Source organism: Mus musculus, chromosome 16 (genome assembly GCF_000001635.26).
Source record: "Mus musculus strain C57BL/6J chromosome 16, GRCm38.p6 C57BL/6J".
Taxonomy (NCBI): Eukaryota; Metazoa; Chordata; class Mammalia; order Rodentia; family Muridae; genus Mus; species Mus musculus.
In genome coordinates, this window is record NC_000082.6 from 45,724,756 (window position 1) to 45,748,473 (window position 23,718).

The 23,718-nt window shown below is 41.0% G+C and overlaps 2 protein-coding genes across 23 annotated transcripts in view; both read right to left on the reverse strand.

The window, feature by feature from the left end:
- Positions 1–4,969: 4,969 nt before the first annotated feature.
- Positions 4,970–18,200, reverse strand: Abhd10 (abhydrolase domain containing 10). Of its 7 annotated transcripts, NM_001384223.1 has the most exons (7): positions 18,022–18,200; positions 15,564–15,747; positions 12,769–12,880; positions 12,138–12,275; positions 7,983–8,024; positions 6,952–7,204; positions 4,970–5,238 (listed from the first exon to the last, which is right to left on the reverse strand). In NM_001384223.1, the coding sequence occupies exons 1-7, from the start codon at positions 18,134–18,136 to the stop codon at positions 5,162–5,164; spliced, it is 921 nt and encodes a 306-aa protein (NP_001371152.1). In that variant the 5' UTR covers positions 18,137–18,200; the 3' UTR covers positions 4,970–5,161. The 7 variants fall into 7 exon arrangements, 4 of the variants coding, with proteins under 4 accessions (NP_001371152.1, NP_001258999.1, NP_001371150.1 ...); NM_001272070.1 differs by lacking the exon at positions 7,983–8,024; NM_001384221.1 differs by having other exon boundaries at positions 4,970–7,204.
- Positions 18,201–21,474: 3,274 nt separating this feature from the next.
- Phldb2 (pleckstrin homology like domain, family B, member 2) overlaps positions 21,475–23,718 on the reverse strand; it is a 207,369-nt gene continuing 205,125 nt past the window's right edge. For 13 of the 16 annotated variants that reach the window (XM_006521926.4, XM_006521921.4, XM_030249020.1 and 10 more), the window contains one exon: positions 21,488–23,176. In XM_006521926.4, the coding sequence (XP_006521989.1) occupies positions 23,036–23,176 (141 nt within the window). In that variant the 3' untranslated portion in view covers positions 21,488–23,035. Of the gene's footprint in view, positions 23,177–23,718 lie in introns of all 16 variants that reach the window. The other 3 variants (NM_001357078.1, NM_001252442.1, NM_153412.4) reach the window with 1 other exon arrangement.

The window sequence follows — 23,718 nt, forward strand, 5'->3', positions numbered from 1 at the left end:
GCCGCGGATGGTGCAGGAGATTGGAAGCAAGGCGCCCTGGATTTGATTTTCTCACGGCTAAGGAGGGTCAAACCAGGGCTGTTGCTAAGAGCGCCCCAAAACCAGCCCTCTCCTAGACAGGCCAGACCGCCTGCCTCCCGCTGGGAGCTTCTTTCTCTGCCGCACAATCCTTTCTTCTCCTCTGGGAAACCCAGCATTGTATCTGAGGCCCCACACAGCTGCCTGAGGGGACTTGGGCCTCTGGGAGGGTCCATTCTGCTAAGTGCCCATCTGCCAGGAATAGCCAAACCACTTTAACCTTGCACTGAAGGGACAGTTGTTACAGGACAGGATGGGGTCGGGATGGGGGTGACACTGGAAGCTGCAACCGTTTACTTAAGCTGTCAAGGCAGTTCCATCCAGAAACTTCCAACCCGTAGAAAACCTCTGGGCTTGGTTTGGCTCTATTCAAGGGATAAGTCTTATAAATGTTACTTTAAAATAAAATATATAAGACAAATTTTCTAATTAAACAGAAGTCTCTCCGTACCCTAAAAGTTTTGGTAGGTTGCATTCAGTGCACAGATATTCATGCAAGTAAAACGTTCATGAATATAAAATAAATATTTTAAATTAGTATTTTTTTAAAAGGTGAAAAAGTCTTAGAATCAGCAAGTAAACTGAGACTGGAACGTCAGACTGGCTCCAGGTAATAAAACACTGCTTTGCAAGGGTTTGAGGTTAGAGTTTTCAGTAATTTTAAGGGTCAGTTTGTAAATTCTGTCATCTTTAGTTACTGGGTTACATAAGTAAAAGTGACAAAGATGAAGTATCCAAAATGAATTGCTCTTTATTTTTGTTACACTTCCCAATAATTTATATTCTTGAAGATATTTGTATTCAAGTCTCTACAGAAGATAAACACTGTATAATTGTATGGTCCTGGGCTTTCTTCGCCACATTGCTTTCAGAGATGCCACAGCGGAAGTTTGAATCTGGTCCTGATGAGAATCCATATCCCAAGGATGGTGGCAAGTGCCAGCAGTAAAAAGCCAGTTATTAGGCACTTACCAACCTCACACTAATTTGCCATGCAAGGGAATTCGAATATTTTCAGGAGAAAGAAAACCACCAGATCATCACTGGATAAAAGGCAAGAGACTCACTCATCTGACTGATGTAGCTGAATTAATAGTGGTGCTACTTTACTGCAGAAGAACTCACAGGTAGGGTGGTATACAAAGGACAGAGGTAATAAAAGTTGGTCCTGCTACTGTCTGAGATCATTGGGCGACTGTTTTATAAGTCTGGCGCTCAGGAGAATCATCTAATGGGTAGAAACTTGAGTCATCTGCTTGGTAGGTAGGAGTTAAAACCATGAACCTGGGTGACGTTACTCAAGCAAGTAACATGAAAAGACCATCAAGGCCAGAACTAAAGGAAAATTAACATTACAAGTTGGGCGGGGGTGGGGGGGAGGGCGGAGGCCCTGAGGAATTCAGGCACCAAGTCCGAGCTGTTTGGGGATAAATAAATGATGCCATAAAAACAAGTTCAAACTCAAAAGTGCTTTAAAGAAAGAGATTGGAGCATCAGCAGAGGATTTCAAGGCAGTAAATTCTATCAATAATGCACAGGCAAAGCACTGTCATGGCAGGGACCGTAGGGACCAACCTCCTGGAGTAAGAGGGATGGGCTGAGTCAAGGGCTGCGAAGAGATGCTGAAGGCTACGAATGAAGACCCAGTGAGCTTCATTAATTGATGGAAGAAAGCAAACCTCTCAGTAAACCCCTGAATATACCAGTATAAACAAGGTAAAATGGGAAGTATCATGCTCCCTAAAATATATATTTACCTTAGAAACTTGCCTGCATTTTTCTAGATGTAGTCTCTATATTCTATTTCTGTCATAACTCAAGAAACTCTAGTTCCTGGGATTCAACGCCATTTTTTGGTCTCCTCTGGCACTTAAAAGCACGTGGGCACATGAATTCATGAAGATGCACACACATAAACATAAAACATATTTCTTCTTTTTTAAAAAAAAGAACTTCAAAAGAGTCAGTTAGCCCTCCATATATGAAGATTCCACATTGAGGATCCAAATTATATATATATATATATATATATATATATATATATATATATATATATATATATATATATATATATATGTGTGTGTGTGTGTGTGTGTGTGTGTGTGTGTGTGTGTGTGTGTGTGTGTGTATAAATAAAACAAAAACAAAAAGCAAGACAAAAAATCCAAACCCAACCAAATATAACCCAAAAACATAAACAAAAAGCATAACAAAATACCCTTGTGTGGACCTGGCATAGCAGTGCAGTTCATGCCTGTAATTTCAAAATTAGAAGGTTGAAGCAGGCCAGGCAGTGGTGGTGCACACCTTTAATCCCAGCACTTGGGAGGCAGGGGCAGGCAGATTTCTGAGTTCGAGGCCAGCCTGGTCTACAGAGTGATTTCCAGGACAGCCAGGGCTACACAGAGAAACCCTGTCTCTGAAAACAAACAAGAAGATTGAAGCAGGACCATGAGTTCAAGACCATCCTGGAAAAATAAATAAATAAAAGTGAGAGAGGTATTATGCTTTGAAAATGTAATTTTTCCTTATTGTCCCCTAAGAAATACAGCATATGAAATATATGTAATTGTCTTTGCATTGTATTAGTCTAAGTACTCTAGAAATGATGACATGTTCTAGGTGCTGGGCATGGGCTTTAAGCAAATACTACTCTGCTTTACACGAGGAACTTCAGCCTTTTGTAATTTTGATAGTCTCAGTGGTTGCTGGAACTAGCTCTGAAATAACAAGTAATAGCTGTATTTAATATTCACTCACTCTTTTTTCTTCTAGATAATGACTATTTGCTCTCTCTTTTTCTTTCTTTTGTTTCGCTTTGAGACAGGGTTTCTCTGTGTAGCCCTGATTATCCTAGAACTCACTCTGTAGACCAGGCTGGCCTTGAACTCAGAGATCCACCTGCTTCTGCCTCCCAGGTGCTGGGATTACAGGCGAGCACCACACACTTTTCCAGCTGTTCCAAATCCAGTGACCATTAGGCATACTCACTTTAGGGAATGGTTACACTCTTTTAGCTCTATCAACATGCTTTATAAAACTCAGCCATGCTCAGAGCTCTTTCTGCTTTAGATTTTTTTTTTTAAATTGGCTGCTTAGGGACTTGCATACCCTAAAAACACAAAACTGGAAACCATAATATGATCAAATGACTAGAAAAAAAAGCCCAAGTAATAGGAAACAACAACCAAAAAAAAAAAAAAAAAACAACTGAGTCATTGAGTTTTGTGTTGGCCATCAACACTGGGCACGGGGCCTACATCTAAGTGTGGTTTATTCATCCAGAGTGATTCCATTGGAGAACACTAAATTTCCCTTTGCAAGCAGCTGGAGCCAGCTTCTTGGTTAGGGATGAGAACTCCTGACCACTCCCACTCCAACCCTCTCAGTGCTGAGACTCTGTGGCTTGAACCTGGGTAGGCCCTGTGCATGCTACCACTGTCTCTGTGAGTTCTTACATAAGTCAATCCTATTTTGTCTAAAGACACTGTTTCCTTGGTGTTATTTATCGCTTCTTGCTGTTACAGTCTTTCTACCTCCTCTCCAAATAGTACCCAGAAGGGAAGGTGATGACACCCATTTAGGACTAGCTGTCCCAAAATCTCTCTGTGCATTGCCCAGTTGTCCTATCTGCTCTAATGGTGGCTGAGCACTTACCAATGGGAATAGTGGAATGTCACTTTATTGCTGTTCCTTTAGCCGAACAGTAGTGTGATTTTCCCATAGGCCTATGGCCTATCTAGTCTCAGGCTCTTGGCCTTTCAGCCTTTCACTACTTCAGTACCACAGATGCTAGTCATTAGGGGTGAAAGCTTTGGACACCAGCTCAGTCTCTCTGTGTTCAATGAGATACTTAGGCATTGTTGTGAGCAGTAGGACCCTACCATGGATTTGTGGTATAGCCTTGGCAATCAATAGCCTGAGTTGTTTAAGGGCTTCCATGAGGCCCCTTTGGCCAAAAGTTCAATTAGATGTAACTGGAAGTTTCACTTGATGGTGAAAATATCAATTTGATTTCATTTGAATTCTGTGATGTTAACTCCTGCCAAAGTAAATAAGGTTTTCCTTTTGTTAACACAAACAAAAACTGGGGGCAGGGAAAGTGGAGGCACTGAACATCTGCATAAACACGAAAAACACCAGTCCAACTTGGGATCTTCCTGTTTGGAAATGAAATGTCCTTTGGCTTTAAAAGCCTGACCACTTCCTTGCTTCCTTTTTCCTTTCCATAGCATTATGGGTTGGCGACCATCAGTTCCACACTGGACTATGTCCCATCATCAGTCAAAAATCAGAAAGCTAACACCTCCGGCACATCACTACTCTAAATGTCTTGTGCTTCTTTATTAGTTCTATCTATTATGTAGGTTTGTGCCATTTCGAGACTTGGAAGTAAGGCACAAAGGACAAGACTGCTGTTACAGATTTAGTACATGTGCTGGGATGTAGCTAAGCCCCACTTTGTACTTTAAACTTGTAAACCGCACCAACACATGCTGTGGCTCTCTCACTTTATGGGATGCAGCCCCGAGCTCCAATTCCTGCCAAGTTAGAGTTCTCTGGGGTTAAAGTGCATTGAGGCGGGAGAGTCAGCATTGTCAATGCAACATAGCAGAGCACTTTAACCTCCGAAACTCCAATGGGCAGGAACTTCATCCCCTTCACTTTCCAATACTTTTCATGTTTAGTAATATCTAGCCAAAGGGGTCCCCAAATGGTCCCATTCTAGCTCAAAGTAACAAAGCCAACAGGATTCACTCCCTCGCCCCCCCCCTTGCTTTTCTCTGGGATAAGGGATAGTCATGGTTAGTTTAATTTTAAGTGTATCAGAGGCCCTGGAGATCACTTCAGACATGCAGGCTTGTGAGAATGCACAGGACTCACCATACAGTTCTTTCACTACTGATTTATTAGAGTGAACGGATCCAAAGCAGAGTGAGCAAAGGAAAAAGGCACATGGGGTGAAGCCCAGGGAAACTGGGGGTAAGCTTCCAAGAATCCACACTGGAGTCACAGAGGCAGAAACTGGGTCTCCAGCAAGGAGCTCTAACAGCTCATGTGATACCATCTGCAAGAAAGCTTGCTAAGAGTCGGTGCCAAGGGGTTTACTGGACCACTCAGAGGGAGTCGCTGCTCCACATATATCAACACTCTGGGCACCTGGGAAGAAAGTGGGGTTCAGCATAAGCCAGTGTTTGCAGAGAGTTCATGCAAGCACAGTGAGCTACTATGCTCAGTTCTGGCCATAGTGGGAGTCCTTGAGACCCACGTTCCCAGACAAAAGCCAACTCATAAGGTACTTTTCTCAGGATAATCTGCCAACCAGCTGCAACACTTTCCTGCACAAAAATTTTATTGCCCTTTTCTTCATTGGCTATAAATACTGTGTTTTTTTAAACTGTCCTTTCAACCAGGTTTATTGTCTGCCGACTCTCATTTATGCGATAAAAATTAACTCTTCAACACATACTCATGAGTTATGTTGGCATGTTAATATAGATATAATCAATGAGGGCTAAAGTCTAGCCAAAATTAATAAGTAAAAAAAAGCAAACCACAATTTAATATAAAGGCTAATAAATATTAATACCTCAGTAGTTATTAAAAATCACACCTTACACTAGTATTTCATGTTTCCTTACTGACTCTACCCTTCTGCCACTTAAACTAAAATGGTACCTACCCATCTATTTGCACTTATGCCAGTCTAATCGTATTCCCCAAAGCAGGGTTAATGCGGAAAGATCATCTTCCTCTTTAGTCTAACCAACCGCTATATAAAAACACTATATCATTAGATGAATACCATTTAACTATAGAGCATGTTTGCAGGAAAATGGTGGAACTGAGATTATGTAAAGAGAAACAGATTAGATATGCAAAGTGTTTTCTCTCATATGTACAGTACAGATTTAACTACACATATATTGCATGGCTGGTGAAAGTAGACTGCAGAGAAGGCTCTAAAGGACATTAGGGGAGCATGGTGGGGAAGGAAGCAGTATCTGTTTTCTCTATATAGAGACATGGTGTGGAAGCAGAAGGGGACTGAGGGGAGAAAGGGTGTAGGGGGAAGCAGAGAGAGTGAAACACAGCAGAGCGACAAGATCTGTGCAAGTGAGGTACAACGATAAAATGAAGTTAAGTGTTGGACGTGGTATTACCCATTATTTTACATATAAACTTAAAAAAATAAAAAATCTGGAAGATTCCCATAAGAATGACAATTCAAAATTTAGAAGTATCTTTTACATCACAATAAAACATAACCTTTAAAAAAACAGTAATTTTAGTTTTAAATATAGCATGGCACCCTCACTTTTCCAACTTTATTATGCTTCAGACATTTTTTGAATCATTTCATATTTACTTGAATAAACATCTTCCTCTATTTTGTGAACTACATTTTAAAATCAGAATTTTACAAACTTCCATATATAATGGTACCAGACAAAACCCAAAATATTCAAGCTTTATTGTAGAAAGGAACACAACTATAGCTGGCACAGCTAAAGTGTATGTAAGAAAGGCAAACATCTCTTTAATAAAAAATAGGTGCTACTTTAATGGGAAAATATAAAAGGAGGACAAAAATTTCCAAAGAGCAGCTAATACTTTGGTCACAATTTGTGTATTTGTGCAAAGACATCATTAAATAAATACGTATCCGATATTTACAAACTACAAGAGGGAAAACCCTGAAGTATCCGGGTCTTTGATTTACTACCACACTTTCAATCTTCTGGATGCACTGGAGGGCATTCCAGCTACAAATGTGATTCTACGGAACTACAGTTGAAAGCTTGTCAATCAAGTCATCAATAGTACAAATAAGCAGATGAATATCTGCTTTCTCCTTCATCCTGTGATCACCTTGTTTCCGGAGGATGACATCTACATCTGGGCTGACTATTCGGTCCGCGACCTGCAGGGATCTCTGCCAAGGAACTATTTCATCCTTCATGCCGTGGAGCAAGCGTACAGGGCAGGTCACAGGGATGGGGCTATGCAACAAGCAGTGATGCTCCGCTTCTTTAATGAAACTGTACGGGATTCTGAAATAGCCTTCCTTGTTGTATCTAGATGGCAAGGTCCACTCACCTTTCATTTCTATTTCCTTTTGAGTCTAGTGGGAAAAATACAAACATGAATATCAACAACCTTTTAGCAGCCTTGAAGAGTCTGAGGAAGACAGTCCTCAAGAAGACAGGCAACACAAGTGTAGCCACAATGATCCTCACACATTGGACCAGACGGGGTGCATGCCTTTATGCCAGTGCTCCTGAAGCAGAGGCAGGCCCACCTATCAGTTTGATGTTAGTCTGGTCTACAGAGCTAGTTCAAGTTCCAGGCCAGACAGCTACATAGGGAGACCCCATAAAAAGAAAACAAAATTAATTACTTAGATGTAAGGTATATTATATATATATCTTCACACAATTCTGGTAATAATTCTATAATTATTCTACTTTTACAAAGGAGAGTATTAAGGCTTGCAGTTAAATATCACAGTCAAAGGCCAAGCACAGAAAATGTTTTAGCTATCAAGCAAACTCAGATCTCCCTATCATACAAGCTCTTATGTCAAGTTCTGCTTAACCCCAACAGAAGGGAAAACAGAAAGGAAGAAAAGTACAGCAATTTCTGGAAATTGGTCCCAAGACACTGATGTTTATAAAACCATATCTTAGAATAATTTATTTTTGAAATTTCAAAACAATTACCCATTACACTTAGGTAATTTTTGGTTGAAGGTATATTATTGTTTATTATCATTATCACTATTATTACTGTTGGCAGTGATAGTGGTGGTTTTTCAAGACAGGGTCTCTCTGTGTAGCCCTAGCTATCCTGGAACTCATTTGTAGATCAGGCTGGCTTCAAATTCAAAGAGATCCACCTACCTCTGTCTCCCAAGTACTGGGATTAAAGGAGTAGGCCAGCACCTAGAGAAAGAAAGTTTTAAATGCCTCCTGGAAACTAAACAGGAGTATCACTTCTAGATTCTGGTGAAAAGAAACATTAACACATCCTTTGAGGATTATTTTTCAGATTGTAACATATACCTTCAACAATTTTTCTTATTAAAATTTGGAATTTTCTGTCTGGAGGGATGGCTAACAGTTAAAAGTGCTTCCACTTCTTGCACAGGGCCTAGCTAGGTTCCCAGAGCCCACATGGGACATCTCATGGTCTCCTATAACTCCAGCTCCAGGGGATCTGACACACTCTCTGGGCCACTATTGACACCTTAGGGCCAGTGGTTAATGGGGAGGTAATGCCTAGTGTCCCTGTGCTTTCCTCTGGTGCTGTTCAGTTTTATGTCAACTTGACCCAAGCTAGAATCATTTAGAAAAAAGGACACCCAGCTGAGAAAATGCCTCCCTAATACTGGCCAACAGGCAAGTCAGTGGATCTTTTTCTTGATGAATGACTATAGAGGGTCCAGCACACTGTGGGTGGTGCCACACCTAGGTAGGTGGTACTGAACTGTGGAAAAAAGTAGGAGGAACAAACAAGAACAAGTCAGTAAGCAGCATTTCTCCATGACTTTTGTTTCAGTTCCTGCCTGCAGATTCTTACCTGGAGATCTTATTCTGACTTCCCCCTCAGTAAGAGTGTGACCTGAAAGTTGCAAGATGAAATAAACTCTTTCCTCCCTAAACTGCTTTTGGTCATAGAGTTTCATCACAGCAATAAAAACCCTACCTAAAAAACTTTGTATCTGATTTTTCAATGCCCACCTTATCCACATGCTGAACAATCTACTTACACATGCAAAGTGAAATGTGCACAGATCTTGGCAATTGCTACAACAACAGCAGCAAAACGTAAGGAACTCCTTTTCAAGCTGCAATATTCCTGAGAAAAGTTCCTATCATGAAAGCCATTGTATTGGTGAGTCAAGGGGATTAAGCAAAGGGTCAAAGTTTCAAATGCACAAAGAAGTAGCAGAAAAAACACAAACATCAAAGAACTATATTTGAGGAAAAAAACTAGACATCAGAGATGAGTACAGGGAAGACCAACTTTGTAATTTTAGGTCTGATAGGAAAAAATATCAGGACTCTCATGAGCACAACAACCTCAGGTGTCATTCCTCAGGAACATGGTCCACTGTTGATTTGCTTTTCCAAAAAAGAAAAAGTTGTGTGTTTCTTATGTGTCTATATGACTGTATGCACACTTATCTGGGGGTGGGGTGGGGTGGGTGCAACAGTATGCACAGAGGCCAGAGGAGTGGGCAGTGGTCTTCCTCTATCATTCTCCAGTTAGATCTTTTGTAGCAAAGTTTCACCTCTGAACTTGATGTGGTTCCCTCAGCTAGACTAGAAGCCACTGGGCCTTTGTGACGTCCCTCCTCCTTAGAGCTGGGCCTGCAGATGTCTGAGGGAACACCTGGCTTGTTACATGGGAGCTGGCATCTTAACTCTACTCCTCAGCGACAGCATAACAAACGGTCTTAACTGCTGAGCCATTTTTCCAGCCCTCCCATCTCTCTTGGTTTTTGTAAGTATTTTAAGCATTATTTGTGTGGGCATGACACAGTATATGTTCAGCGATCAGGAGTTGGTTCTCTCATTCCACCATATGGGTTCTGGGGATCAAATTCAGGCTATCAGGCTTGTCAGCAAGAACTTTTCTATCTCAGCCATTTTACCTGCCTATACCCTGTTATTCTGACGCTGGGTCTCACGTTAACCTGGGATTTACTAGTCCTCGATGGTGGCTGGACATGACGCTCCAAGGATCTACTTGTCTGCCTTATCAGTATTGGGATTACAAGGGCACACCACTATACCTAGCTTTATTATTATTGTTACTATTATTATTACTATCGTCGTCGTCATCATCATCATCATCTCTTCCATTATTACTCTTGTTTGTGGGGAAAAGGTGAGGATGCATGTGTGTGCCACAGTGCTTGTGTGGAAGCCAGAGCACTATCCACGTGAGTTGGTTTTCTATGTCAGTCCCAAGAACAGAACTCAGGTTGTCAGGCAAGGGGCAAGTGTTTTTTATCTCTTCTGCCATTTCCCCAGCCTATCAGCTTTAAACAACAAAATAAAACAAACAAAACAAAACAAAACAGCATGGGTCTGGGTTAGCTCAGTTTCTTAAGCTTGTATGTCGTGCATTTTAACAACTGAGCTATCCCCTCATCTCCAGCAATGCCACTGAGAACAACATGAACTAAGAACAAACTCAGATGCTCCACAGCTGAAATCTTAAAGAACCTGAAGCAGAAATCAGTAATGTTCTATTATCCAAAGTTATACACGTTTATTGTGTCCCCTTGACTCCCCTCCCCACTGCTGCTTTCTTCCTGGGCTCTGCAAACCTGATTCTCAAACTCTACTGTGGGGAGGAACTTGTTGGGCATATCTCCCATGTCTGATTCAGAATGAAATTCAAGATTGATAGTGGGTCTGGAACCCATTTTGAAATAATGTTTTTCCCTTTTAATTTTTATTGTCTCTGGCTTACCAGGAACTTAGTTCCACAGGTGAGGAAAACTGAAATGAATGCAGTAAAAAAATGCACAAAAGTATAGATGTTGCTTATTCCATTGTCCTTGCACATAACTGTCTGTGTTGGACAGTTTTATGTGAATTTGACACAATCTAAAGTCATGTGAGAAAAGAAAACTTCAATTAAGAAAATGTTTCCAGAGATGGCTCAGCAGGTAAGAACATTGACTGCTCTTCCAGAGGTCATGAGTTCAATTCTCAGTAACCACATGGTGGCTCACAACCATCTGTAACAGGATCTGAGGCCTTTTTCTGGTGTGTCTGAAGAAAGTGACAGTGTACAGAGTACTCATATACATAAAATAAATAAAATATCTTTAAAAAAAAAAGAAAAGAAAAGAAAAATAAAGAAAATTGAAAAAAAGAAAATGTTTCTAGAAGACGGGGCTGTAGAAAGTCTGGACATCATTTTTAGGAGGGCCCAGAGCCTTGTGGCTGGTGTCATCCCTGGGCTGGTGGTCCTGGGTTCTCTAGGAAAGCAGATTGAACGAGCCATGAAGAGCAAGTCAGTAAGCAGTACCCTTCCATGGCCTCTGTAGGCTCCTGCCCAGTGTGAGGTCCTGCCTAGACTTTCTTCAGTGATTGACTGTGATGTGGAAGTGCAAGCCAGACAAACCGTTTCCCTCACCAACTTTGGTGATAGTGTTCCATCACAGCAATAGGAACCCTAACTAGAACACTGCCTAAACGGATATCCAATTGAAGCTAAAGAGAACAGCTACCTTCCCAGTTATTTCAGACCCTTCATTTTTACCATGAATCGCTGAAGAACATTGGTGAAAAGCCCTGCTTTTCTTTTGATGCAGCACAAAAATTATTCGAAAAGAATGCTAACAAAGCAACAAAGCCAGAAAAACAAAAAAAAAAAAAACAAAAAACCCCTCTACCCCTGGTGTGCTGCCTCTAATTAGCTGATAACTGCTGCCCAGAGAACATAAGTCTGTTTTTGGGCTAAAGAAGGTAGTTTTACATCTGTTTAGTCCAGTCTCACATGATGTAAGAACAGGCACTATTCACATACCACGAACTGAGAGTAAGAGGGTAAAAAAGTAGACTGTGACATGGAATTCCATTAGGTAAAGGAAATAAAGAAAACTGAGCAAAAGAGGACACTGTGAAGCATGACTTCAGTGCCACGTCTCATGCATTTGGCAGGATGTTTTAGAAAGAGGAATGAGAAAAGGAAACCTTAAAACAAGAGACCAAGCAAGCCGGGCGTGGTGGCGCACGCCTTTAATCCCAGCACTTGGGAGGCAGAGGCAGGCGGATTTCTGAGTTCGAGGCCAGCCTGGTCTACAAAGTGAGTTCCAGGACAGCCAGAGCTACACAGAGAAACCCTGTCTCGAAAAACCAAAAACAAAAAAAAAAAAACAAAAAAAAAAAAAACAAGAGACCAAGCAATAGGGCAGCAAAGACAAAAGCCAGGTCACTCTAGTAAGGTAGAGGGAGATGGTGAATAAGTAGAGAGAGAGAAAAGGCAGAAGATAGGAAGTACTCCCCGGGGTGGCCAAATGGCTCATGACTTACCTCAACAGGAAGTGCATGATATTGTGTCACCAATCCATCTGCAGCAGTAGCTATACCAATAAGAGCTATGACTTTTTCCGGCCGTGCAATTGCAGCATGCAGCATGAGCCATCCACCAAGACTGGATCCAACCAGTATCTAAAAACAAGTATGCATGACTTCAAAGAGGACTCTCATACTCTATAAAGAGAATGATTTAATAGAAATATATACACTTTGTATCTTTTATATCCTTGCAGACTTTTAATATGTAACACAAAGTAAAATTCAATTAAACTAACTTGTTTGTTTGTTTGTTTGTTTGAGTCAGGTTTCTACTGTGTTGTCCTGGAACTCTTTTTGTAGACTAGGTTCATCTTGAACTCAGCATCTGTCCCTGTATCCCAATATAATTAACTTCTGTAAGGTCATTATGTCTATAATATAGAACTATAAAAGCAAAGTTATTTTTCAATGAGAACTAAAGTGCTTATTGCTTATTAGAAAGTAAAAATACAATAATTTTAAATCAAAATTGTTCATCAAAATCGAAATTATCAAAATTGACAAAATATTATCCATTGTTATATCTAAAGAGACAAAATAAATATCACTTGAGTCAAAGATCAGTCTACTTAACAAAAATGGTCACCTGCGGTCCTTCAGCTACGTCATCAAGTATGGAAAGGACATCCTTTCTCCATTTCCCCACTGTGCACTCTGCTAAGTTACCATCTGAACTTCCAATCCCTGAGTAGTCAAACCTGGAAGAAGAAGAAGAAGAAATATGTTTATACCTCAGTGTCTGAAATGTGTCCAGGCTTGCTTTTTTGACTTTAAAGCAAAGAAGAGCATTTTCCATTACTGCCGTGACCTAACTACAGTAAACATCAGTCAACATGCATTTTGTAAATCCTCCTGGCTTAACTTCCAAGAACCTCTCACGTCCATCACTTTCTTCCATCATCACTGCTGCTTAGCTTAGTCCACGTTATTATCTCAACTCGACCAATGCAGTGGTATTCTCAGTTTCTCTCGTAGTCAGAATGATCCTTCCAAATGAAATACTACAGTGCATGCTGGGTAGCTACTAAAACTCAAAGCCCTTAGCATGCTTCCCCGACCTCATCTCTTCCTGAGCTCCTTCCCTCGCCAGTTATTGTTATTTTCTCGCTTGAAGTTAAACAGTATGCACCACCCCTTCCTGTACCATGACCTTTCACCTCTACTTAGCACACTTCTCCTTTCCACTAGAGATGCCTCAGCTCATGCCAAGCTGGCTCTGAGCATCCCGTGCTACCACTGCGCTTCTCCCATAGCTCTGCACTCCTTCCCGCTGTATTTTCTTCATAGCACTTACTGCTCCTCAAGATTCATATCAGATTCACCATGAACCCCGCCTTCTAAATTTTCCTAGGGATTCAAGCTCAACATCTGTCTAATCTCTGAGTTTTACCTTTACTTCAAGGTCCCAACTCAATAAATTATGAGGTATCCTATCATGGACACAGATTATCAAAATCACAAGTCATTCCGAACTGTTTCCTAATTCCTGGCCAGATCCTTTATAACCATGAACTTTGGATGCCATTCCACTGCCAATAAAGTCTTCCTTCCCCACCAAACCAGTCACTAGTCCTTCTTGAAGTCACATCTCTTCATTTTGTGAACTTTCCTGAGGCAGTCTCTGTGCTGGGCAGGCAGAGACAGGTAGATCAGGGGCTCCTTGGCCAGCAAGACTAACCTACTTGAGAAGCTTCAAACCACTGAAAGGAGTCCTGTCTCTGTAAATAAGGTGAATGACTCCTGAAAAATAACAACTAGCGTTGTCTCCTGGCTTCCAAACACATGCACACATGCATGCATGGTCATGCTCACATAGCACATAATCATGTAGACATACAATGAATTCGGAAGGTTCCTACACTCACCACTATTACAATGCTACACAAAAGAACTTAATTAAAGAATCTGTCGTAAAAGAGCTATTGTTTATAAGTGTGTATTTATATAGCATCCAATATGCAGAAAACTACAGTATGCCTGGAACTGGCTATAGCTCTCAGTCTCAAATCAAATTCAAAACTCAGTAAAATGTTGAGTTCTATTTTATGTGGGTTGTGGCATATGTGTGGATGTATTCCCATGTGTGAGGGGTGCATGTATGTATGTGGTATAGGTACATGTACACATGGTTGTAGGGGCCAGAGGCTGACATCAAGTATTGTCCTTGATCACTCTCTACCTTATACACTGAGGTAGAGTCTTTCACTGAGCCTGAGGCTTACTGCTGCAGCTAATGGGCTAAACAGCTAAGAGATCCCTCTCTCTGCCTTCCAAATGCTGGGATGACAGGTGGGCAGCTTCAGCCACTGGGCTTTTACAGGGCTGGGTGCAGAAAGCTGAACTCTGATCCTCACTCACGCTTGCACAGAAAGTGCCTCACTCACTACTGCCTCCCCAGCCCTAAGATGCTCATTTCTTTATTAAGATTACTTTTCAGACAAAGAAAAGCAATGGCAGCAGTATTTCTGATTGTGAACGTTCTCCTCAGATATGAATCAGATTATGAATGGTCTCTCTCCACAGACAGCACTGCCCTTTATTTTTCCCAGAGTTCATTTGTAAATCTTGTCCACCCACTTCCCTCCTGCCATATCTGTGTCTACTGAGTATTACTGATGTCTTCATAAGTTACTTAAAGAAGTCTTCTTTCAATTCTATTTCTTCAGTTTTACACCAATGCGTTCCCCATTAAACTATCTTAAAATTAAAATATCAAAAAATGTATTGATAAACCTAACCTTACTGCTGCAGCTAATGGGCTAAACAGCTTGGTAAGAGATTCCAATTTTTTACATCAATACATTTTTATTAAAATGAGTGAAAAGGTACAAATATAATATCCTTGTTTATAACCACACACAGTCAGATAATAAAAAAAGAACAAAGAAAACGGAAATGTAAATTATACAATATTAATCTTACAATATTATATTACACTGAAAAACCTTGTCTTTTGTGGGTTGTGCTAGGGACTGATTCCGGGATTTTTGTGCTAAACAAATGCTCTACCCCTGAGGTATGCTATATTATACTCTCAGCTTCAAACACCCGTGGTAGAGAGTAATAAACAGCGGCCACATGAGTTCTTTATGTCTTTAGTGCAAAACCCATAATCACAAGGTATGATAGGAAACCCAACAGGTATACTTTCTTTGCCACACAGATCATTGTATCTAAACAACTAAGTGACGAGCCCCCGGATGACACCCTCTGCTGCCCATCTAGCCAGCACAGCACAAATACCCTATAGACCCTAAATCATGAGACCAAAGTCTGCACACTATTGAAATAACTCCATCTACTAAAATGCTGGCATTGACTTTAGTTGGCTCCATTACAATACTAAATGGTAATATATTATCTGAAATATATTGTTCCTACCTTATAAAGGCGTGACCTAGAGATTTGCAAAACTCCTCAACTGCTACTGCCTTTATACCATTCATGTTAGAAAGATAGCCAGGGATGAAGATAATTCCTGGGGTTTTGCCTTTTAACCTCTTATAAGCCAGGTTTGGAAGTTCTGATCGGTTAAGGAAAGAAAGTGATGCCTTTTGTCTGCAAGCTAAAACAAAGTACACAAAGTGTGAATTATACTTTAAAAAATATTTTTGGAAAATCACACATATTTTCACATTTTAACTTTAACCCACTGCATTTGATAGGAAAATTAAAATAAGCTTCAAGTATGAGATTTTAAGTTTTAAAGTTGCATCAAAATTTTTACCTTTTTACCCAATCATACTTTCCAAAATACAGAATGAAATAACAATTTCAGTGAAACAAAAGACAGAGATTCATCAAAAAAATATCTTCATGTTGGCACCATGGGATTATCCTAAACAGTAGCAATTAACATTTAGATTTAAATACATCACTTTCAGCTTTTCCCCTGAGATTTCTTTCTTGTTTTAACAATGTTTCAGGAATTTCATGTCTTTTACTTTGACCAGATGAGTAGGGGAAAAGAAATGTATGTGTGTTTTTGTTTCTTTCTTTCCTCTTTACCAAATTATTTCTAATAATTTTGGCAAGGTCTTAGGCACCTGCAACCCCAGGCTTTGGGAAGCAGAGGTAAAACCCTCATCAGTCGTCAGCGTAGGCAGCCAAGAGGGAAGGATGTCCACAGTGCTGCGCTGTTTATGACCAGATCACCATTGAGCAATCGTCCCCAGGAAGGGCAAGCGACTGGCAACAAAGCACCATCATTTCCAGCATGTGGAGTTTCAGAAGGCCGCGCTCCTTTAAAGATAAGTTTGGATCAAGTATCATTCTTGGAAATACACTTCTCAAACAGCTCTCTAACTGGTGCGTTTACTTCTGTTGGCTGGCTTTTGGTAAATGGAACACATATATACCTTAGAACTATTTACATATGGCAGGACAAATGGGGAACCTTACAGGGCTTACTTTGCTGATCCATCTTTGCTAGTCCTTTATTTAAAAAAGAAAAAGATTAAGCAGTCTTACTAGCCCTTCATCTTGCTAATGAAAGCGCCTGGGTCTCTCCCATGTGTACTGCTAAGATTTTTTCCCATTTTTAATCTGTCCAGTTTATTTTCGAGAAAAAAAATAATGAGTAGAGAGTCTGACAGTGCACCCCAATAACCACACACACAAGAGCCACAGGCGGGGGGGCCACTACCATTTCCAGGTCACCTTGTTTTGTACAATGAGTTGTAGGAAAGACAGAGGCTATGTAGTGAAACCCTGTCTCACAAACATCAACAATCCATACCCCCGACCCCAAACACACACAAAGAATCAAATGCTTTAAAGTTATCCCTTGTTTGTGTCAAACAGATTCAAGGTTTTAGTCTCTGGAAAAATGTGCCAAGTTTAAAACTGGATTTAAAACAAGGCTACAGGGGATCAGTTTACTGGTCAATAGATTGTATCAATATTAATGTTCATTTTCCATTTCTTTAATTATATACTCAAAGTATCCTTTTATCCCCTTTCAGACATTACCTCCCAACAAATAAATTTCATTTCAGGCAGTTACTCTGAAGTGATGTTTGTTAGCTATAAAACAACAGATCCAACCTTCAATCTATAAATCATCTTTATATAATATAGATTAGCTGAAAGCCTGATGCATATATTGTCAATGAATACTGTTAAAGAAATTTAAAAATATATTTTACTCTTGTTATCGAACTGACATACTTGTGTGTGTGTATGTACAGTGTTAAGTTAAACCGATTACATACTTGAAAAAACTAAACTTGTTATATAATGGCATTAGTATTCCAAGCACTATGTAGCTATCTAATAGCTGTGTGGCAAGATGTGAAGAGGACACCAAGGATGTTATTTAAGGATAACTATACATGTACACAAATCATGTATTCTACGCATGTAATACTACTGATCCACATTTTAGCTTCCATTGTAGAGTAACTCCAATTCTTTAAACAAGAACAATCAGATATTAGGTCTAAAGACAGCATTTACATGTATATACATACATACTTTGTTTCCTCAAGTCCATGACAGGCAAGGCTAACCACTTGACATATATCCATATGAAAAGCTCTAGGAGCAGCTAATAACCAAACACATTAAATGCACATCTTATTTTTTTTCTTTCTGCTCTTGACGTTTGATTCAGAGGACGTAGGAACTCCTTAAATCGCAGTGTAACCGCTAACAAGGACTTCCAAGAACGCCGCAGGGCCTCAGCAGAAAAGCAGACTCCCCTAGCCTTGCCCAGCAGCGTTCAGTGCCGAGACAGCCAGAGCAGTTTTAAATGGCGCGCCAAGCCGGCTCCAGACGGGCACTGGACGGTCGCCGGGCCTTCCAAAGAGCCCCAGTGCCCCACCTTCCGTACACTAACCTGAGAGCCACCATGCCCGTGGGGGCTTCCGAGCTAGTGACGCGCTCAGGCCCGGGTGCCGGCCGAAGGACACAGCCGCCCAGCCCCACCTCCGACAAGGGGCCCAGGCCGCCATCTTCCCAGCTGCCCCTGCGCCCGCTACAGACGCGCGCAGGTCGCGCGGTCCCGAGGTCACGCACGCGCAGTCCGCGGGGAGCGGGGTGGGGTGGGGGTGGGGGTTGCTTACAAGCATCACGTGGGATTTGTTCACCTCCTCCCCCCCCCGCCCCCGGGCGCGGAGACGCATGCGCAAAGGTGCTGTCTGGGGTACTGCTGTCTCTACTGGGTTGTTCTGTCTCCCCCAAAGGGCATTTGGCTTGTGACATTGGGCGGCCTTGGCCGGTATTTTTCGCAGTAAGCTGCGGAAATGTCGGAGAGGAGCCAGGGTCAAATTGAGCGTGCATAGATGGGAAACCGTGTTATCATCCAGAGAAACCAAAGACCTGGGACAAAAATTGCTAGGCTTCTTGCCTTACCCATTCATTCCCTATGACTCCATTTCAGCTATGGGGGAAAGGTTTCCAAGAGGCGACCTTAATCTTAAAGTCACATCATTGGAGTCGCATCAACATTCTTTGATCTCTCCCAAACATTTTCCCACTCACCAGATTGCTGAAAATTCAAAGGAGCAGCCACAGGCAAAATTACTGAAAACACTCATTCACATATGGTTGCTTGATGGGTAACTATCTAAAGTCTTTTGTCAGGCAATCTGGCCATGTTATTATAATACACACAATTTTCAGTACGCTTTGAACTATCATGCCCTTTATGACTATTCTAAATATTGGCGCAAGACATCCCAAGACCAAATTCCCAGCACAAAAAGGAGATTTGCCCCAGAGACACAAAGGGCAGAGAGCAAAAGACAAAGACTAGAAATGGGGAGGAGGGAGAAGAAGGAGGAAAGAAGAGAGGAGGAAGGGTTTTTTTGTTGGGGGAGGGGGCACATAGGACTGCCTCTGAATCGACAGGAGACAGACATGGCTCATAGGAATATGGCTGTTTATAAAGGTTAAAGGGTGAACCCCATGTACGGATGAGGTGTTTAATTGGACAGGTTAGTTAGGACAGCCACAAGGGGGCTTTTGATTGCTGGACTTAAATACTTTGATTTCTGGACTAGGTTTAGCAGGAAGTGACCAAATAAGGGAATAGACCTTGGGGGCTACAGTTTCTAGCAAGGCAGAGGAAATGAGAGAGAAGGACCAGGCCTTCCAGAGACATGTTTGCCATGCTCAAGGTGGCTAGAGTCCCTTCAAACAGGAGTTCATAAGGCTCTGTGTTACCTTCAATAGCACCGTTTTGTTGTTGTTGTTGTTGTTGTTGTTGTTGTTGTTTTTTAACAAGGGGGTGGGGGAATGGCAGGGAAGGGGGTGAATCAATGGCAATAGAAAATAATTCAATTAATTGTGATACTAGGGTCTCTGGATTCTGACATCTTTCAAAATAATTTTGGCAGCCTCAAGTCTCACTAAGTATAGGACTTTATCTTGTCTATTCTGCTTGAAATTTCTGTACTTTGTGAAAAAAATATATGTTTTTATGTAAAACCACTTTATTTGTCTCAGTTTGTTTTGTCAGATTGAGGACCTAGGAAGGAAGGATTTTTAATTGGACAATTGTCTACACCCATAAGATTGGCCTGGAGGCACGTCTGTGGGGGGCATTTTCTTGATTGCTGATTGATGTAGGTGGTCCTAGCCCTCTGCGGGCCTGGATTGTATAAAATGTCAGTGGCTGTGAGCCTGGAAACAAGTTAGTGAGCAATATTCCTTGGTGGTCTCTGCTTCAAGCTTCTGTGGTGAATTTCTGCCTTGTCTCTCCTCAGTGATGAATATTTACCAGTAAGCCAAATAAACTCTTTCCCCCGTACAGTTGCCTTTGGTCATGCCATTTATTACAACAACAGAAGGAAACTTGGGTACTGTCCTTTTAGAGATTCGCGGGAACAGTTGTTGGTGCCAAAGACAAGAGCAAAGGGCAGGCACCGTGAGACAGACGCGTCTTTGGAGTTTTGAGAACATGAAATGGTAGACTCTGCCGGAGGAGCTTGATAGAGAAAGACAGAACAAACCTTTCCCTCTAGAGCTGCTGTGTCTCTCACACAGGAAGCCTGTGACCGAAGATGATAGACTGGGTCAGCTTGCTTCTAGCACTAGCAAGTCTTTGGTTTGTTTGTTTGTTTTAAATCAGTTTGATTTAGTGTCACTTCTCTATGCTTTGTTCCTAAGGTAACTAATTAAAGTCCTCTTTGTCTGGAAATAATAGAAAACAATAGGGAACACATCATAGCTGTATGAACTCCTTTTAGTTACAAGAACTCCCAGCGACTGTGGACAGCGTTGAAACCTCATTAGGAGAGTTCATTAATGAGTGAGGTAGCCAGGTGCCCACCTGGATATGCTAAAACGAGATGCCTCACAAATCCCATGGAATCCAAAGAAAAGCTTTCTCTTTTGGTGTCAATAAAACTCACTCTCTCTCTCTCTCTCTCTCTCTCTCTCTCTCTCTCTCTCTTTCTCCCTTGCTCCTCGACGACACCCCTACTCTCTTTCTGTCACTCAAGTCATTGTATGATCCATGGCCATTGGCAAAACTGGGGTTTCCACAGTTCCACAGAGACAGCCACTTTCAGGATGCACTACAGTAAATGTGACAAAATTTTGCCTGTTCTCTGTCAGGGTGGATAGAGACGCCAAAGGACTGACTCACAAAGGTGAGGACATCTGGTGAATGCTACCTCACTCTTTTTATCGTAACATCGGACACCTGTACTTGTAGCTTTGATAATTGCAGATATTGTTACCCTCCATCCCTTTCTTGCTCTATTTCTGAGGGTCTCCTTGTACTTTAAATGTAGCAGCATTTTAAAAATCATGTGACTTACCACAATGAAGAAAGTATTGTATATTCAAACAGAAAGGGGGAGACCCATGGATTGCTTTCTCAATTCACCATTACCAGAAAAACAAATCAGGAACCTAGTTGGCTTCGAGGCACTGTCAACATACTTTCTGTGACAGTAATGGGCACAAAGTAGTACAGTTTGTTTCCTGTAAGGGCATTTGGGGGGCACTGTTCCCTGCATCAGCATTCAAAAGTGAAAGAAGTTTTGCTTTTGTCTTTTGATGGTAGCTTCTCTCTCTGACATCCAGAAGAGAAAGGAGCCCACCAAATGAGACCTCGGAGCTTTATTTTGCACTCCAGCTTCTTCTCTTCCTTCCAACTATTTTAGTTTATAAATTTCCAATTATAATGTCAGCACATACCAATCTTTACGTAGAGTCTACCGTTAACTGTTGCTGATTAATCCACTGCCTGTTAGGTTACAGATAGGTGATTACAGAGAGAGAGAGAGAGAGAGAGGGAGAGAGAGAGAGAGAGAGAGAGAGAGAGAGAGAGGAGAAAGTGTTTCCACTGTGAATGAGGTCAACGCTTTAATCCAAACTTCATACATTTAACCCACATACATATCTAAAAGATTTATGACATGCAAAGTGATTAGAACACCCTTACAATCCTATGAAGAAAGTACAGTACAGACAAATTGTATCTTTACATCAAGCAACCAAATCTTAACAATTGCATTTTAATGTTTAAGATCACTAACATTGAAGGGGAACCTCTGCAAAAATCACAGACAAGAAATAATACCTCCTACGGTCATGATCTCGGTCCTTCATTGTTCAAGTAAACCCTTGCATCATCCAGTTGCAAAAATCTTATTTTTGGAAACATGTATAAAGATATAAGAGTACACTGTAAGTTTCTTTTAAGTTGTGCCCAGTTGGCTTGACAGTTTTATGGACACATTTCTAAACATTGTTTTCTACTTCTATCCATTTGGCATGTTTTAGGAAATAATTTGTTCATACTTACAAACACAGAACACACACGCACACACAAATGGCACTTGAAAAATGATTATAAAAAAAGACTTGCCTGAAGTCATTTCATTCAACAAACATTAGCTCTAAAAACAAAGGCCATTTGTAAAGATACATGGAAAAAGATATAGCATAGAGAATGGTAATTTGAGTTTTGGTTGTCTTTTGAAAAAAAAAAAGATACTTTAATTGCTCAGATTTTCAGTGAAACAGATTTCATAGTTATGCCACGTGAGGGTGCCAATAACATGTTCACTTCATAAGAGGAATCCAGCAGTCTGGAGGAAAGTGGCTACTACTTGCTTTCATTCTCAGCACTGAGAATGGACAAATTTTCCACAGAACAGGATCCCCACACTAAATATTCTCCTTAATTTAAACTGCCTGATGTTGCAGGGGTCTGTTGTCTGAGATGGCCTTTTCTTAAAACAAGGAGGGTTTTGTTTGTTTGTTTGTTTGTTTTGGTTTTTATTCTTTTAAGAAAGTGGTTTATTATATAGGCACAGTAGCTTGTTGGGAGGGTGGATACTACAGAATTAACATCAAAATCCCATTTTAAAGACTATTTAGAGAGCAACTCTGATGTTAAACAGGAGTCAAGCCGGGTCTTTGGTTTGGGTGCAGTATTTAAAAACTAAGGCAAGATGTCTAAAACCTGTTGCCTTCTAAGTCATTATTTGTCTACTTTTATAAAATTCTACTTCCTACAAAGATGGCAGGTGATCATCAAGGGCAATGAGTTGCGTTCTAAAATAATCTTGTATTTCTAAGTACATATTTACAGATATTGTGTAAACTGTTCAGTTCATTTAACCAACACCAGCTGATAAAAATAAGAGTGTGTATCTAAATGATGCTTTTATCAAAATAGTGTTTTGTTTTTGTTTTTGTCGTAGGAGCTCCAGTCCTACCACTATGGGCCCTGCTTCCTTTTGTATGAAAGGCTCTCCATTATAAAAAGAGTTCTGAGTGCACACAACTAAAGGGATGGGTCTGTTAGTCCTTTCCATCTGAGACTGGATATGGCTTCACTCTTGTAAGAAACTATTGCAGTCTTCCCTGAAGTGGACCATGGCCAAAGTTCACTACAACAGGAAGTGGGTATATCCTTCTGCTCCAGTCACTATAACGTCCATCCAGATCCGCATGGCCTCTGGTGAAGGAGCCACCATGTAATAGATTCTGTCATGTGTCTTGACGCTAAAGGTGAGTAATGGATTAGGGCTCTGGAATTCAAAACAAGAGGAGAATGTCAAAGAAACACATTGAAAGTTAAACATTAGCACATACATGTGAAGGTCCTTTTGCTTTAAAAATTGCCTGTGACAGAAATGTATAAAGGTCTTTCCTATGCTACCCTACAATGTTCCACCCCACCCTGTACACTCTCCCCAGGATGGGCCATCTTTTGGGCCTTTAGACACACAACTTCACGCAGAGCTCACTGATTCACTGACTAAGGCCTAAGATCTGATTGATGGGAGACACTGGATGAATAACAGTGGTTGTTATTGGCCTTTTGAAGGTACAGATAAGTTATGACTTGCTTTCCTACTTATATAACAAGTAGCTCCTTCCAATAGGCTTGTAGAGTGGCTTTTCAGCATCTCCAAAATAGTTAGATCCAGAGCTTTTTCTTACTTCACCATGATTTTATCATGAAAACCAATCCATTCACTTAAGACATTTTCACTTTTAACTTGCAGCACGGCTCTGAACACATTTGTCCATCTCATGAGAACTCAAGCTCTAAGTCGCTTACAACTCC

Bases quoted from the DNA above. Each gene is read 5' to 3' on its own strand.
- Abhd10 (NM_001384221.1), bottom strand. From the start codon at position 18,136: ATGGCGGCCTGGGCCCCTTGTCGGAGGTGGGGCTGGGCGGCTGTGTCC. The intron at 12,881-15,563 runs GTAGGAACAATA...TTCTTCTTCCAG, and splicing joins CTAGGTCACGCCTTTATAAG to GTTTGACTACTCAGGGATTG. The intron at 7,205-7,982 runs GTAGGTGGATCT...TTTTCCCACTAG, and splicing joins CCAGTACTTGGGAGACAGAG to ACTCAAAAGGAAATAGAAAT.